Below are 15523 nucleotides of genomic sequence, written 5' to 3' on the forward strand. Positions count from 1 at the left end.
AGTACAAATGCAACTAGCCTAAGAATTGGTCCACAAACCAATACTTCAGATCGATCTCTCTCTCTCTCTCTCTCTCTCGTCATAATAGGTTGCAACGATGATGTCACAATAGGTTGCAATGATGATGTCACAATGGTTGTCATGACGACGGTGATGCCATAATAGGTTGCCATGGCGACCGTGATGTCCTAATGGGTATATGGCCACGGAACTGTGGGATGGAGGATGTGTGATGGGTATATGGGCACGGGATTATGGCACGGAGAATATGTGTGATGGGTATATGGGCATGGATTATGGGATGGAGGATATGTATGATGGGAATATGGGCACAGGATTGTGGGATGGAGGATATGTGTGATGGGTATATGGGCATGGGATGGAGGATGTGTATGATTGGTATATGGGCATGGGATTATGGGATAGAATGTTTGTGATGGGTATATGGGCACGGGACAATGGGATGGAGGATCTGTATGATGGGTATATGGGCACGGGACTATGGGATGGAGGATCTGTATGATGGGTATATGGGCATGGGACTATGGGATGGAGGACAATCATTATAATTTGTTATAACTAATCACAGTTAGTTACTGTGCCCGGCAACGCCAGGCTCTTCAGCTAGTATTCTATATAATTCAGTCTAGGAATATGATTAAATGATAACAAACATGTAGGAAATTACAGGACCAACATAACATGTAGTGAATTGTAAGGTAAAATAATAAAGTCAATAGAGTCTTCCATAAGAATGGGGACATGCATCTCAAGGCATCATATAGTAAAATAATTTGCCAAGACCAAAAGCATATCAGATAGAAAATAACATGATTAATTACCAAGACAGGATTGAGGAACCAGATACCCCTATCAGATAGTGCACTCCCGTGGAGAAAGCTTTGGTGCTGAAACGCACGTAGGGGTATCTGGTTCTACAATCCTGTCTTGGTAATTAATTATGTTATTTTCTCTTACATTCTTTTGGTCTGGGCAAATTATTTTCCTATATATGCCTTATTAGGGGACATGCATTCTTATCGACCACTCTATTGACTTTATTATTTTGCCTTACTGTTCACTACATGTTATGTCGGTCCTGTAATTTCCTACATGTTCTCATTTAATCATGTTCCTAGACTGAATGTATTTTATTATATATAATATCTGACCTATTGGTGTGTGGGCTATTTCTTTGGCTAGTTGCATTTGTACTCATTTTATATCATGTATTAACAAGTTGTTTACTTTCTAAACGATATGGTTATTCACACCTCTTCATTTTGTTCTGATTTAAGAGAAATATTAATAAATGTCCATTTACCTTATTTTTCGAACTATAAGACGCACCTAGGTTTTCGAGGAATAAAACGGGAGAAAAAATTTGAAGTAAAAAAAATTTGGGTAATTCTGTACTAATGGATTAGGGTCCAGGTATACATGGTCCCCTCATCCACCTTCCATGGCATAGAGGTGGGGTGCAGTGAATAGTAATTTCTCTTTAGCAGCGGGCACAGGTGTTCGCTGCAGCAGCCGGCTCCTGCCTTCTGTGACCCGCTGCTCCGCCACTGCTGCTCCCCCACCCCCCCCCCCCCATCCACAGCATGTACATCTGGACTATAAGACGCACCCCCCATATTCCTGCAAATTTTGGGAGGAAAATGTTTCTTTCTAGTCTGAAAAATATGGTATGTTTAATACAGCAACCATAATTCTAGCATGCTTATTAGGGTAATTGTTCCATAATTCTGTAGTAAATGTGGCATTTTATTCACCTTTTTACACCTTGTAGGAAAGTAGGAGGTAAAGTCCTGGATGTTAGATATGTGTCGGTAATGTAAGCTGTGCCTGTAACACCAGGTTACTAAGAGGGTTTAATGTGACTGGATTTTGCGTACCGTTTTTTTTGAGTAACCAAAAGAACCTGACTAAGAATAGTTGATGCTATGATCCAGCCTGGGATTTACCGGCCTTTTAACAGCAGCTGGGGTAGCCTGGCAGTGTGGAGCATGTTGGGACTGGAGAAAGGTAGAGCTGCTGGTTAGTCTGCCCTGCAAACACAGGTGTGCTGGAGCCACACAGAGATGTGTTTGTTTGGTGAACACATTGAATACAAGTGTGAGCTGCTGCTGTTTGTGAATCTGCTGCATTTTAACATAAACTTTACAGCTCTTTCAGTATCACTTACAATGAACATTAAACTATATGCGGTTTATGTTCAGAAACCAAATAATCCCATCCAAAGTAAAGCAGGGGCGAGAAAAAGGAGGGAGATGCAGCTTCCCACTCTCAGTACATACAAGTGTGGATGCTGAATGCTGTGAGAGGGGGGAGAGAGCAGCAATTAGATTGACATCCAAGATAGTTCTCACTCTATATATAAAAAAAATATTAAGCAGTCATTTATTTTAGAATTTATGAAATTAGAAGTAAGAGTGAAAATAATTTATCAGAGTAGAAACTAACATTGATGTTTACTTTTATTTTCTTTATTTTCACATTTTAAAGATTTGCCACTTTCTCATGTAGAAACTGCATTCTGTGATTTATTTATTTTTTTTCCTGCTGCGCCACAGTAATCCTCCTAGCTGTTCTTCTCTGTAGCTTTCAGCCTGTCCAAAATCAAAGGCAAGTTTCTAAAGTAGACGGGCGCTCACATGCGGTGTTTTTCTTTTTCTTAGCTGATTCCTCCTACCCCATCACTCCATCTATATATATATTTTTTTTGCCGCTCTTACTCCCTGTAGATTGACAGAAGGATATTGGCATTCATAGAGAGAAAGCAAGCAGAGATCAATGAAAACAACGTCCGGGAGTTCTGCAACGTTATTGATTGTAATCAAGGTAAATGTTCCTCCAGCCGCTCCATTTCCCAGTGATTTCTGCGAGAGAGAGAGAGGACTCGAAATGTCCGCACTCCGTCTTATTCCCGGTTCTGTACAGCTACATGTTCACTTTTGATTCATCTTGCAAAGAATAGTTAGGTGATGAAATTGCCAGCACAAACACGGGGGGCTGCCATTTATTCTAGAATAGATGGGATATAGTGAATAGTGCGGCATCGTTACATTATATGTATCAGATTGTATCTCATTTGTTTACCAAATAAGTTACATTTACTTCCTGCTATAATATTGCTATAACCTTACCCAATACTTGCCATTCCCATGGTTTACGATCCGTCAAACATCTGTTCCTCGTAATACATATTTATTTTTTATTACTGCAGAAAACAGTTGTGCCAGAACGGATGCCGTATTCACTCCATTTCCAGGATTCAAGAGCCATATAAAAGGTGCCTTATTTTCCCCTGATCAATTGCTATTTTTCCTATGTTCATAATCTGTGATATCCCAAGTTCACAAAGTAGTAAGATTAGGTGTTTAACCCCTCTGTGACCTTAGACGTACTATCCCGTCGAGGTGCCCTGGGCTTATCTGACCCTGGACGGGATAGTACGTCATAGCCGATCGGCCGCGCTCACGGGGGGAGCGCGGCCGGGTGTCAGCTGCTTATCGCACCTGACATCCGGCACTATGTGCCAGGAGCGGTCACGGACCGCCCCCGGCACATTAACCCCTGACACACCGCGATCAAAGATGGCTTCCCTGAGACCCCCGGAGCAACGCGATGTGATCGCGTTGCTGCGAGGGTCTCACCTCCCTCCCTGCTCCCTCCAGCCCCGGATCCAAGATGGCCGCGGATCCGGGTCCTGCAGGGAGGGAGGTGGCTTCACAGAGCCTGCTCAGAGCAGGCACTGTGAAGCCTGCAGCGCTGCTAGTCAGATCAGTGATCTGACAGAGTGCTGTGTAAACTGTCAGATCACTGATCTGTGATGTCCCCCCCTGGGACAAAGTAAAAAAGTAAAAAAAAATTTTTCCAAATGTGTAAAAAAAAAATAAAAAAAAATATTCCAAAATAATGAAAAAAAAAAAAATATATTATTCCCATAAATACATTTCTTCATCTAAATAAAAAAAAAAAAAACAATAAAAGTACACATATTTAGTATCGCCGCGTCCGTAACGACCCGACCTATAAAACTGTCCCACTAGTTAACCCCTTCAGTAAACACCGTAAGAAAAAAAAAAAAGAGGCAAAAAACAACGCTTTATTATCATACCGCCGAACAAAAAGTGGAATAACACGCGATCAAAAGGACAGATATAAATAACCATGGTACCGCTGAAAGCGTCATATTGTCCCGCAAAAAAAGAGCCGCCATACAGCATCATCAGCAAAAAAATAAAAAAGTTATAGTCCTGAGAATAAAGCGATGCAAAAATAATTATTTTTTCTGTAAAATAGTTTTTATCGTATAAAAGCGCCAAACCATAAAAAAATGATATAAATGAGGTATCGCTGTAATCATACTGACCCGAAGAATAAAACTGATTTATCAATTTTACCAAACGCGGAACGGTATAAACGCCTCCCCCAATAGAAATTCATGAATAGCTGGCTTTTGGTCATTCTTCCTCACAAAAATCGGAATAAATAGCGATCAAAAATTGTCACGTGCCCAAAAATGTTTTCAATAAAAACGTCAACTCGTCCCGCAAAAAACAAGACCTCACATGACTCTGTGGACCAAAATATGGAAAAATTATAGCTCTCAAAATGTGGTATTGCAAAAAATATTTTTTGCAATAAAAAGGGTCTTTCAGTGTGTGACGGCTGCCAATCATAAAAATCCGCTAAAAAACTCGCTATAAAAGTAAATCAAACCCCCCTTCATCACCCCCTTAGTTAGGGAAAAATAAAAAAAAATGTATTTATTTCCATTTTCCCGTTAGGGTTAGGGTTAGGGTTAGGGCTAGGGCTAGGGTTAGGGCTAGGGTTAGGGCTAGGGTTAGGGCTAGGGTTAGGGTTATGGTTGGGGCTACAGTTAGGGTTGGGGCTAAAGTTAGGGTTAGGGTTTAGATTACATTTACAGTTGGGAATAGGGTTGGGATTAGGGTTAGGGGTGTGTCAGGGTTAGAGGTGTGGTTAGGGTTACCGTTGGAATTAGGGTTAGGGGTGTGTTTAGATTAGGGTTTCAGTTATAATTGGGGGGTTTCCACTGTTTCGGCACATCAGGGGCTCTCCAAACACGACATGGCGTCCAATCTCAATTCCAGCCAATTCTGCGTTGAAAAAGTAAAACAGTGCTCCTTCCCTTCCGAGCTCTCCTGTGTGCCCAAACAGGGGTTTACCCCAACATATGGGGTATCAGCGTACTCAGGACAAATTGGACAACAACTTTTGTGGACCAATTTCTCCTGTTACCCTTGGGAAAATACAAAACTGGGGGCTAAAAAATAATTTTTGTGGGAAAACAAAAAGATTTTTTATTTTCACGGCTCTGCGTTATAAACTGTAGTGAAACACTTGGGGGTTCAAAGTTCTCACAACACATCTAGATAAGTTCATTGAGGGGTCTAGTTTCCAATATGGGGTCACTTGTGGGGGGTTTCTACTGTTTAGGTACATTAGGGGCTCTGCAAACGCAATGTGACGCCTGCAGACCATTCCATCTAAGTCTGCATTCCAAATGGCGCTCCTTCCCTTCCGAACCCTCCCATGCGCCCAAACGGTGGTTCCCCCCCCACATATGGGGTATCAGCGTACTCAGGACAAATTGGACAACAACTTTTGGGGTCCAATTTCTCCTGTTACCCTAGGGAAAATACAAAACTGGGGGCTAAAAAATAATTTTTGTGGGAAAAAAATTTTGTTTTATTTTTATGGCTCTGCATTATAAACTTCTGTGAAGCCCTTGGTGGGTCAAAGTGCTCACCACACATCCAGATAAGTTCCTTAGGGGGTCTACTTTCCAAAATGGTGTCACTTGTGGGGGGTTTCAATGTTTAGGCACATCAGTGGCTCTCCAAACGCAACATGGCGTCCCATCTCAATTCCTGTCAATTTTGCATTGAAAAGTCAAATAGCGCTCCTTCCCTTCCGAGCTCTCCCATGCGCCCAAACAGTGGTTTACTGCCACATATGGGGTATCAGCGTACTCAGGACAAATTGGACAACAACTTTTGAGGTCCAATTTCTCCTGTTACCCTTGGTAAAATAAAACAAATTGGAGCTGAAGTAAATTTTTTGTGTAAAAAAGTTAAATGTTCATTTTTATTTAAACATTCCAAAAATTCCTATTAAACACCTGAAGGGTTAATAAACTTCTTGAATGTGGTTTTGAGCACCTTGAGGGGTGCAGTTTTTAGAATGGTGTCACACTTGGGCATTGTCTATCATATAGACCCCTCAAAATGAGTTCAAATGAGACGTGGTCCCTAAAAAAAAAATGGTGTTGTAAAAATGAGAAATTGCTGGTCAACTTTTAACCCTTATAACTCCCTAACAAAAAAAAAAAAATTGGTTCCAAAATTATGCTGATGTAAAGGAAACATGTGGGAAATGTTACTTATTAAGTATTTTGTGTGACATATCTCTGTGATTTAATTGCATAAAAATTCAAAGTTTGAAAATTGCGAAATTTTCAAAATTTTCGCCAAATTTCCGTTTTTTCACAAATAAACGCAGGTACTATCAAAGAAATTTTACCACTATCATGAAGTACAATATGTCACGAGAAAACAATGTCAGAATCACCAGGATCCGTTGAAGCGTTTCGGAGTTATAACCTCATAAAGGGACAGTGGTCAGAATTGTAAAAATTGGCCTGGTCATTGACGTGCAAACCACCCTTGGGGGTAAAGGGGTTGTCCACTTTTGGGGATTTTTTTAAATTTTTTCTTAAATGCATGTATTTTTGGCTAAAAATATTTGTTGTATTTGGATTTCATAAACGTCTTCACGACATGCACCGTACATGTACGGCGCATGTTGTGCCTCACCCTTTGATGTGGGCTCCTGCGACAGCAACTCGTTCCACAAAAATCAAGATCTCACTTGGCCATATTGATCACAAAATAAAAAAAAAACAAGTTATGGCTCTGGGAAGAAGGGGAGCAAAAAACAAAAAAAACAAAATGCTAAATGGGTGAATTGTGAATCTTTGAATGAGTGTATTCTGATAGTCTATTAATAAAGACCTGACCGCAGCAGTCTCATATGTGCCTATGAGGCTTCCGTGTTCGGATCTAGAGACTGGTCCGAGAGTGCTCATCGAAGCACAAATGTGGGAAACCGGCTAGAAGTCGGGAGCCTCAGTGTCCACGTCACAGCCGCCAAGTGCAGATCCCATCTGACAGGTTGATACCAAGTTTTTACGTTATAGTGTTGCCTAGGATTTTCTGAACGTTTCCTGAGGGCAAGAAGTGTTAGAAAGTAAAATGACCTTTATCCAACGAACAAATCCAGACCACGGACCTGCCGTATTGATACACCATAAATCCTTCTCATGACCTCTGCAACCAATCGATTGACTTCACTCATATTATGCTCTACGTGCAAGTGTTTGTGTGAATGATGCAAAGTACTTCACTGCAGGACCACCCGGGACCCCTTGAACAGTAATGCTGCATTAATGGGATATTTAATGGGGGACTATTAGTTATTTATGTATCTAACCGTTTCTATTCGTAGAAAGATCTGCTTGCAATTAAAAGTGCATATATAGATATATTTAGTTTACTCTCTAAACAATTGATCGCTGTCCATCTTTCATCCACTCCAATATTCTGCACAGCACAGTGGTTCAGTTCCTGGGTTCAAATCCCACCAAGGACAACATCCTCAAGGAGAGTTGTATGTTCTCCCCATGTTTGCCTGGGTTTCCTCCGGCCACTCCGGTTTCTTCCCACATTCCAAAGACATACTGATGGGGAATTTAGATTGTGAGCCCCATTGGGGACAGCAGTGATAATGTGTGCAAACTGTAAAGTGCTGCGGAATCTGTTAGCGCTATATAAAAATAAAAGATTATTTTATTTATATTTTTGCTTTGAATCAGATCTTAGATATATGAGAATGTTTGGTTGACAATAATGGAAATTAATTTCAATGTTTGATATTTGTATAACGATTTAATGTCCCATATCAGTTTCCAGAGTGGTGAACGCTTATGGGCCTCAAACTAGAACTGACGGCTCCACTTCCAGCTCCAGGGCACATCCTCTTCCTCGTGACTGCGGGAACCAGGCTGTGGATGAGAGGCTGCAAAGTATTGAATATCACCTACGGCTGAACCCAGGTAGCAATTTAGATCAATAAGCCACTACTGGTCCTGAGAATGATGAGCGAATGTGCTGCGATAAGGTGTTATCTGAGCATGCTCATGTTCTAACGGAGTGTCTGCAGTGTGCTCAAATAATGTGTTTGAGTCCCCGCAGCTGCCTGTTTCGGGGTTATTCAACAGCCACAACACATTCAGTGATTACCTGTTTGTTAGACATGCTGTCGCGGGAGCTCGAACATATTCGAGGACGCCAAAGACACTTGGTTGGCACACGAGCATTCTTGGGTAACACCTTGTCCCAGCACATTCGCTCATCACTAGTCCTGAATAATGTTGCCTCCCAGGCAGTGAATTTTCTTCTTACTTTGGTTTAAACTTAGTCTTCCTATCTTGTCAGTCATTTTGGAGACTATTGAGTCAACCGGTCACTAATAACTTCTGTCTCCTACGCTCATCCTCCCTCTTCGACCTATACTGCCAAGGAGCTAGAAATGCAAAGCACGCCTGTGCAAATAACTTTTTTCAGTGGATGGAGCAGCTATAAAATATGTTTTCCTCTAAACAGGCTTCTTTAGTTTTTCCTGGAATGTAGACTATTTGTGTATATATGTTCAATTCTTAACATATAATCTGTAACACGACTAGGTGGACCCGTGCCGAAAGACATTTATCAGAGAATTAAAAAGTTAGAAGATCGGATCTTGGAATTGGAAGGCATCTCTCCTGAGTATTTTCAGACAATGGTGAGAACCTTTTTATATGAAATTTCAGGATTTTTTTTTTTTACCTCTGAAAATATTAGCAAAAGGAATTTATGGTTTTGCAGTTTCGTTTGAACTTCTGTCTGTGTATGGTCATTGTAAGTGCAATTTACTTTCCAATGGACTTTGCAAAAAAATAATTCATTTTATTTTCTTTATAAATAACAAGGTAGAAGTCACAATAGAATTATGAAGCATTAGAAAGTGTAAAGAACAGGACAGTGCAAACTTATTTAGCCAGCACTCAAATGCCAGCATCCTGGGTACCTCCTGTGTTTTACTAGCCCCCCAAGAAGCATGTCATGATGTTCCGTGAGGTCTTCTAATTGCAAGAGGCTCCTAAAATGTCAGCAGTTAGTGATGGCCGCGGGCAGCACTGTGGCTTAGTGGTTAGCACTATATGGTGGCTCAGTGGATAGCACTGCAGCCTTGCAGCTCTGGGGTCCTGGGTTCAAATCCCACCAAAGACAAAATCTGTAAGGAATTTGTATGTTCTTCCCGTGTTTGTGTGGGTTTCCTCCAGGTTCCTCCCAGACTCCGAAGACAGACTGATAGGGAATCTAGATTATCAGTGATGATAATGTCTGTAAAGCGCTGCTAAATTAATGGCGCCATAGAAGTGATTATAAAATGTATCGGTGAGTATGTAGTGAACCCCCGGAGCAGGGTAGATTGAATGTTTTTGCTCCTCTCTATTGAAAATCAAAATACCCTTTTTACATGATTAGCAGGTCTCTTGCTAAGTACACACATGGAGGAGACCAGTCATTAACCCGGAGCGGCTTTAGATCTTTGTTGTATATTTTCTCTGAAACCCTGCAACAATACTAAGGAATATATATCTGGCTTCAGTTGAGCTGCCAGGTGCCGCTTCATGGAGCCTGTTATTCGGGCTGCTTTAATTGTTAATCCGCTGAGAAGTAGACAAGGTAAGAATCCGTTCTTGTCCAGCGGCCGGGTTGGGAATCTGCGTCACAAAAAGACATGAAAACAGCCTCCTACCTCTCGGCATGCTCGAATAATATGTTTGAGTTCCTGCGGCTGCATGTCTCGCGGGTGTTCGACATCAGCAATCCCTGCATGTGTTTTGGCTGTCGAACAGCTGTGAGACATGCAGCCGCAGGGACTTGAACATATTATTCGAACACACAAAATCACCCGAGCATGCTCAGATAACACCTTATCCTAGCACATTCGCTCATCACTATCACAGATTACTGACCCGGCCGCTGAATCAGGTCTTGCTAATTGTTTTGCAGCATGTCTAATAGGAAGTAGTTATCACTTATCCACAGGACAGGGGATAACTTCAGGACCAACGGCTGAGATACCCAGAAAGTGTCATTTCTGTATCCTCTTTGAATGGAGCAGCAGATGAGCACTCACATTCATTCTCTATGGGACTTCGAGATCTCAATAGCAGCTATTCTGTCGATAGGTGAATAATTCTTCTTACCAAAATATTTTTAACTAGATGGTGGCCTGATTCTAATGCATCGGGTATTCTAGAATATGTATAGTGGTATATAACACAGCCCACGCAGTATATAACACAGGCCACGTAGTATATAGCAGCCAGGCAGTATATGACACAGCCCACGTAGTATATAACACAGCCCACGTAGTATATAGCAGCCAGGCAGTATATGACACAGCCCACGTAATTTATAGCACAGGCCATGCAGTATATAACACAGCCCACGTAGTATATAGCAGTGGGGGGCACCATATCCCTGTTAAAGAGTTAAAATAAAAAAGTTATATACTCACCCTCCGTCGTCCACCGAAGCTGTCCCGACGCATGCGATGCGGCCGCCAACTTCCGTTCCCAGTGATGCATTGTGAAATTACCCAGATGACTTGGCGGTCTCACGCACATCGGTGGACGGCGGAAGGAGAGAATAGCACAATTTTTTTATTTCTAACATTATATCTTTTTACTGTTGATGCTGCATAGGCAACATCAATAGTAAAATGTTTGTCCGGGATGGGGTGACACACTGGCACTGACTGGAGGGGAGTAAGGAGGGGCACTGATTTGAGGAGAGTAGGGAGGGGCCAATTCGCGGCCGGACTAAGTCTGTCGCTGATCGGGATTTCTGAGACAGACAGACAGACAGACAAACAGACGGAAGTACCCCTTAGACGATTGTATAGATGGCTACTTTGTAGTCATGTACAAACTATAGAATAATCTGATTAATGAAAGTAATCTGGTAGATATGGAAATGTCACATAACCTTTTGGTATCTAACGGGTTGTTCTTTCATAATTAAACAGTGGGGGCAGATATTGATCACCATAAAATAGAAAGCAGCGGTCTGATATTGGCTCTTGTTTTTATCAGCACAAATCCTTTCTAGACATAGACCCCGGTGCGCTTTTTCTCATTGATGGCGGTTCCCCTTTAAAGCACTAAAAGTTGCTTTTTATCCCTAAAAGTGCAATCATTCCCAGTGTTAAATTGCTTACACATTACTGTGTACCGCTGGGATGTGATGTTCCAGCTCCTGCTGCCGCAGACGGTGGAGATGCACTGGAAATTGTTAGTTGTTGTAGCGTGCGATTAGCTGGAGTCCTATAATCATATACATATTATCACATTGTAGACTAGCAAGCCTATAAATTGAGAAATGGGATTTAGATTTATTCTAATGCTTTGTATTACTATTTTTTTTCCTTTTTTTCCATTTTTCCCTCTTCGAGTCTCTGCTGCATCCAACTCATTTGTGGCATATTTTCTGCCTGGAATTGAATGCGCTTTCCTGCATATTAATACAAACCCAGCGACGTGCCCCTAAGAGCCCAAGTTTTAAAAAGTAACTAACTGAGCTATGAAAAAAAAAGTTTTTTTCTTTAGCTCTAAGAGAATATTTTGTTGTGCCTACTTATTGTGATTTTATATTTGTTTTCTGCGTTGCAGGAGATGTCCAGTAAGCGAAGAAAAGCCCAGACTTCACAGGTAGATATATGGATATACAGGCTACAGTATATGGCCACGCATCAGAAATATAATGAAAGAGCTCATGATGGTGAATCAAAATCCGTACTGAATATGATCTGTAGCAAATAATTTCTGTGATCATGTCGTATTTAATGTACGTTGCATTGCATACAGCATATACTCCCTCCATACTTAGGCTTGGCTGACATCAGTATATAGGGTCCTTTTATATTGCAACAAGCCAAAAAGCGAAATTAATATTTATTACTTTGTACAAAAAGAAAAAAAAAAAAGAGCATGAACCGCACATCACAAAATCATACGTTGATCTAAAGCCGCTAGACAAAAATTTATATACTGAACATGAGGTTTTCAGTTTAACATTCTGATCAGACTGTATGAAGCCCACTGCCACTTCACGGCAAACCTCGTAGTGGGTCCTATCGCCCTAACGGAGCGGAGCCATGCGGCGACCACCGTTGCAGGAGACTGCAAAGTAAGGGGTCTAGTAAGGGGAAAAGCCTGCGAGAAATACGCAGGGGTGTTAGAGAGAAAAGCCGGCAATTCAGTGCGGTGTACAGTAAAATCACACTGACAGCTTACAATAGAATAGCTAAAATAAATGTCTACACATAGTGTATATATATATATATATATATATATATATATATATATATATAATCTCATACAGCGCTAGATAGCTTAAAAGACGATAATTCAATTGCCGGCTTTTGCGATCTCCTTTCCAAACCCGACATGATATGAGACATGGTTTACATACAGTAAACCATCTCATATCCTTTTTTTTTTTTTTTTTTTCCAATATTCCACACTACTAATTTTAGTGCAAAATTTGGGCGCTCTAGCTATTAATTTAAAGGGTTAAATCGCGCAATCTTCTCCGCCAGAATGGTAAAGCCAGTGACTGAGGGCAGATATTAGCCTGGAGAGGGTCCATGGTTATTGCCCCCACCCCTCCCCCTTGGCTAAAAACATCTGCCCCCAGCCACCCCAGAAAAGGCACATCTGGAAGAGGCGCCTGTTCTGGCACTTGGTCACTCTCTTCCCATTCCCGTGTAGCGGTGGGATATGGGGTAATGAAGGGTTAATGTCACCTTGCTATTGTAAGGTGACATTAAGCCAGATTAATAATGGAGAGGCATCAATTATGACACCTATCCATTATTAATCCAATAGTATGAAATGGTTAAAAAACACACACACATTATTACAAAGTCTTTTAATGAAATAAATACACAGGTTGTTGGAATAGTTTATTATACTGGTAATCCACCTGAAGACCCTCGCTCTGTAAAAAAGGTAAAATAAAAACACAACAATATTCCATACCTTCCGATGATCAGTCTCGTCCCACGCTGTAAATCCATCTGAAGGGGTTAACTAATTTTACAAGCAGGAGCCTGCTAATGCAGCTGTGCTCCTGCCAGTAAAACCCCAGCGAATGAATGGAATGTAGGTCAATGACCTGTAGTTACCTTCAGTTGCGGTGAGGCGCCCTCTGCTGGATGTCCTCATATGAACTCGAGCCTGGGAACTTTTCAGAATATTTTCCCACGCTCGAATTCATATGGAAATAAGCAAAAATGAAATAAAGCGATTTTAAATTAGAAGTGGGAGGGTAGGGACTTTTTAATGAAACCATATTAGAAAAAATATTACCGTATATTTAAAATTAAGTTTAAAATTATTTGTTTTGGACCATCCTGTAACAGAACCATAATAAATCAGTAAGGCCTCTCTCAAAATAAATCGATCTTGTAAAAATCAGTGCAAGCAAAGTGCAAAATGTAATATAAAAAACAGTAATAAAAAAATAGAAAATATTGCTATTTATTCCAACATATGGTCATGTTTAAAGTTTGCTGCAATTGAGATGATTTCATAAAGTTTATATATTTTTGTCTTTTAGAGCTACTCCCTGTTGGAGCTTGACCAAAAAATTAATGCTCTCAGGCAATCGCTCTACAACAAAGCTAAAGTTGAGTCTCTGGACAAGATGTAGCCATGGTGGTTTTGCACGTTGCCTTCCTTATTCCGGAGTATCGTGATTCTCCCTTTGTCATCTGTAACTTTCTGTTGCTTTCCTCATTCCACGTGTCCAGTGACATTGGTCCCCTCATTATTGTGGAAAAGTGTCATGGCTGACTAGAGGCATTGCAGTGTACATCTCTGGATAGGCACAGCGCGTCAGGACGTTTCATCATGAGGACTTTTTCCAATAGAAATCAACCATTTTAAGGAGTATTTTTCACCTTTTTTTTTTTTTTTTTAAACGTGAGAAACGTGGCTGCTCTTTTCAAGAAACATCACCACCCTTGTCCATTGACTTTTATCTGGTACTGCAGCTCAACCCAGCTAAAGTAAATGGAGCCAAGGTGAGATACCAGCGATGGCCCCTTTACAATAGTTGGCCCTTCTGATCAGCTCTTTGAAGAGACTGTGGTCCTGCAAGACTGTGATTAGATCAAAGTTGCAAGATCTTAAAAAAATAAATAAATAAAATAAAATTATGGTGCAGGAAAGTACAAACCGGACTGCAAGCTGCTCTAAGCATTAGAGGCTGTTACACTCGCCAATGTAATGTTGATGACCTATGCTATGATAACACATCAGTGTTACAAGGCCAGATGACTCCTGCAAGCATGTGTGGCATGGCCACCTTCATTGCATATACAAAGTCTACACTTTGTTAAAATGTTGGGATTTTGCCATGTTAAAAAAAAAAAAAAAAAAAATCGTAGCAACTTTTTTCACTGTTTAATGTTATGTTACCCATAATATGTACAAATCCATTGAGAAACAAACTGATTTTTTTTTGTGTGGGGAAAACCCTCCTCCAAAAAAACCTAAACCAATGTGGTTGCATAAATATTCACACCCTTAAATGAACATTTTTGTTGAAGTATCCTTTTAACCCCTTTCTGACATTAGACGTACTATCCCGTCGAGGTGGTATGGGCTCGTATGACCACCGACGAGATAGTATGTCTAATGCGATCAGCCACGCTCACAGCCGGGTGTCAGCTGACTATCGCAGTTGACATCCAGCACTATGTGCCAGGAGCGGTCACGGACCGCTCCTGGCACATTAACCCCCGGAACACTGCGATCAAACATGATCGCAGCGTTCCGGCGGCATAGGGAATCATCGCGCAGGGAGGGGGCTCCCTGCTTGCTTCCCTGAGACCCTCAAAGCAACGCGATGTGATCGCGTTGCTCTGAGGGTCTCCTACCTCCTCCTCCCTGCAGGCCCCGGGTCCAAAATAGCCGCTTGGCTCCTTCCGGGCCCTGCAGGGAGGTGGCTTTCAAGCGCCTTCTCAGAGAAGGTTCCGGGAAGCCTCCCTGCAGTGCCTGTCAGGTCGCTGATCTGACACAGTGCATTGCAAAGTGTCAGATCAGCAATCTGTCACTATACTGTGATGCTCCCCCCCCCCACCGGGGCAATGTTATAAAGTGAAAAATTCCTAAATAAAGAAAAGAAGAAAAAAAAATTTTTCTTTACATGAAGGAAAAACAATAAAAGTACACATATTTAGTATCGCCGCGTCCGTAACGACCCGACCTATAAAACTGTCCCACTAGTTAACCCCTTCAGTGAACACTGTAAAAAAAAAAAAAAAGGCAACAAACTACGCTTTATCATACCACCAAACAAAAAGTGGAATAAAA

The 15523-nt window shown here is 41.3% G+C and overlaps 1 protein-coding gene across 2 annotated transcripts in view; it reads left to right on the forward strand.

The window, feature by feature from the left end:
* Positions 1-14361, forward strand: part of MBIP (MAP3K12 binding inhibitory protein 1) — a 35804-nt gene extending 21443 nt beyond the window's left edge. For both annotated transcript variants that reach the window (XM_069731996.1, XM_069732002.1), the window contains 6 exons: positions 2748-2844; positions 3230-3295; positions 7994-8143; positions 8774-8871; positions 11813-11851; positions 13764-14361. In XM_069731996.1, the coding sequence (XP_069588097.1) occupies positions 2748-2844; positions 3230-3295; positions 7994-8143; positions 8774-8871; positions 11813-11851; positions 13764-13856 (543 nt within the window). In that variant the 3' untranslated portion in view covers positions 13857-14361. The remainder of the gene's footprint in view (positions 1-2747; positions 2845-3229; positions 3296-7993; positions 8144-8773; positions 8872-11812; positions 11852-13763) is intronic.
* The last annotated feature ends 1162 nt before the right edge of the window (positions 14362-15523 follow it).

This window comes from Ranitomeya imitator, chromosome 1 (genome assembly GCF_032444005.1).
Source record: "Ranitomeya imitator isolate aRanImi1 chromosome 1, aRanImi1.pri, whole genome shotgun sequence".
Taxonomy (NCBI): domain Eukaryota; kingdom Metazoa; phylum Chordata; class Amphibia; order Anura; family Dendrobatidae; genus Ranitomeya; species Ranitomeya imitator.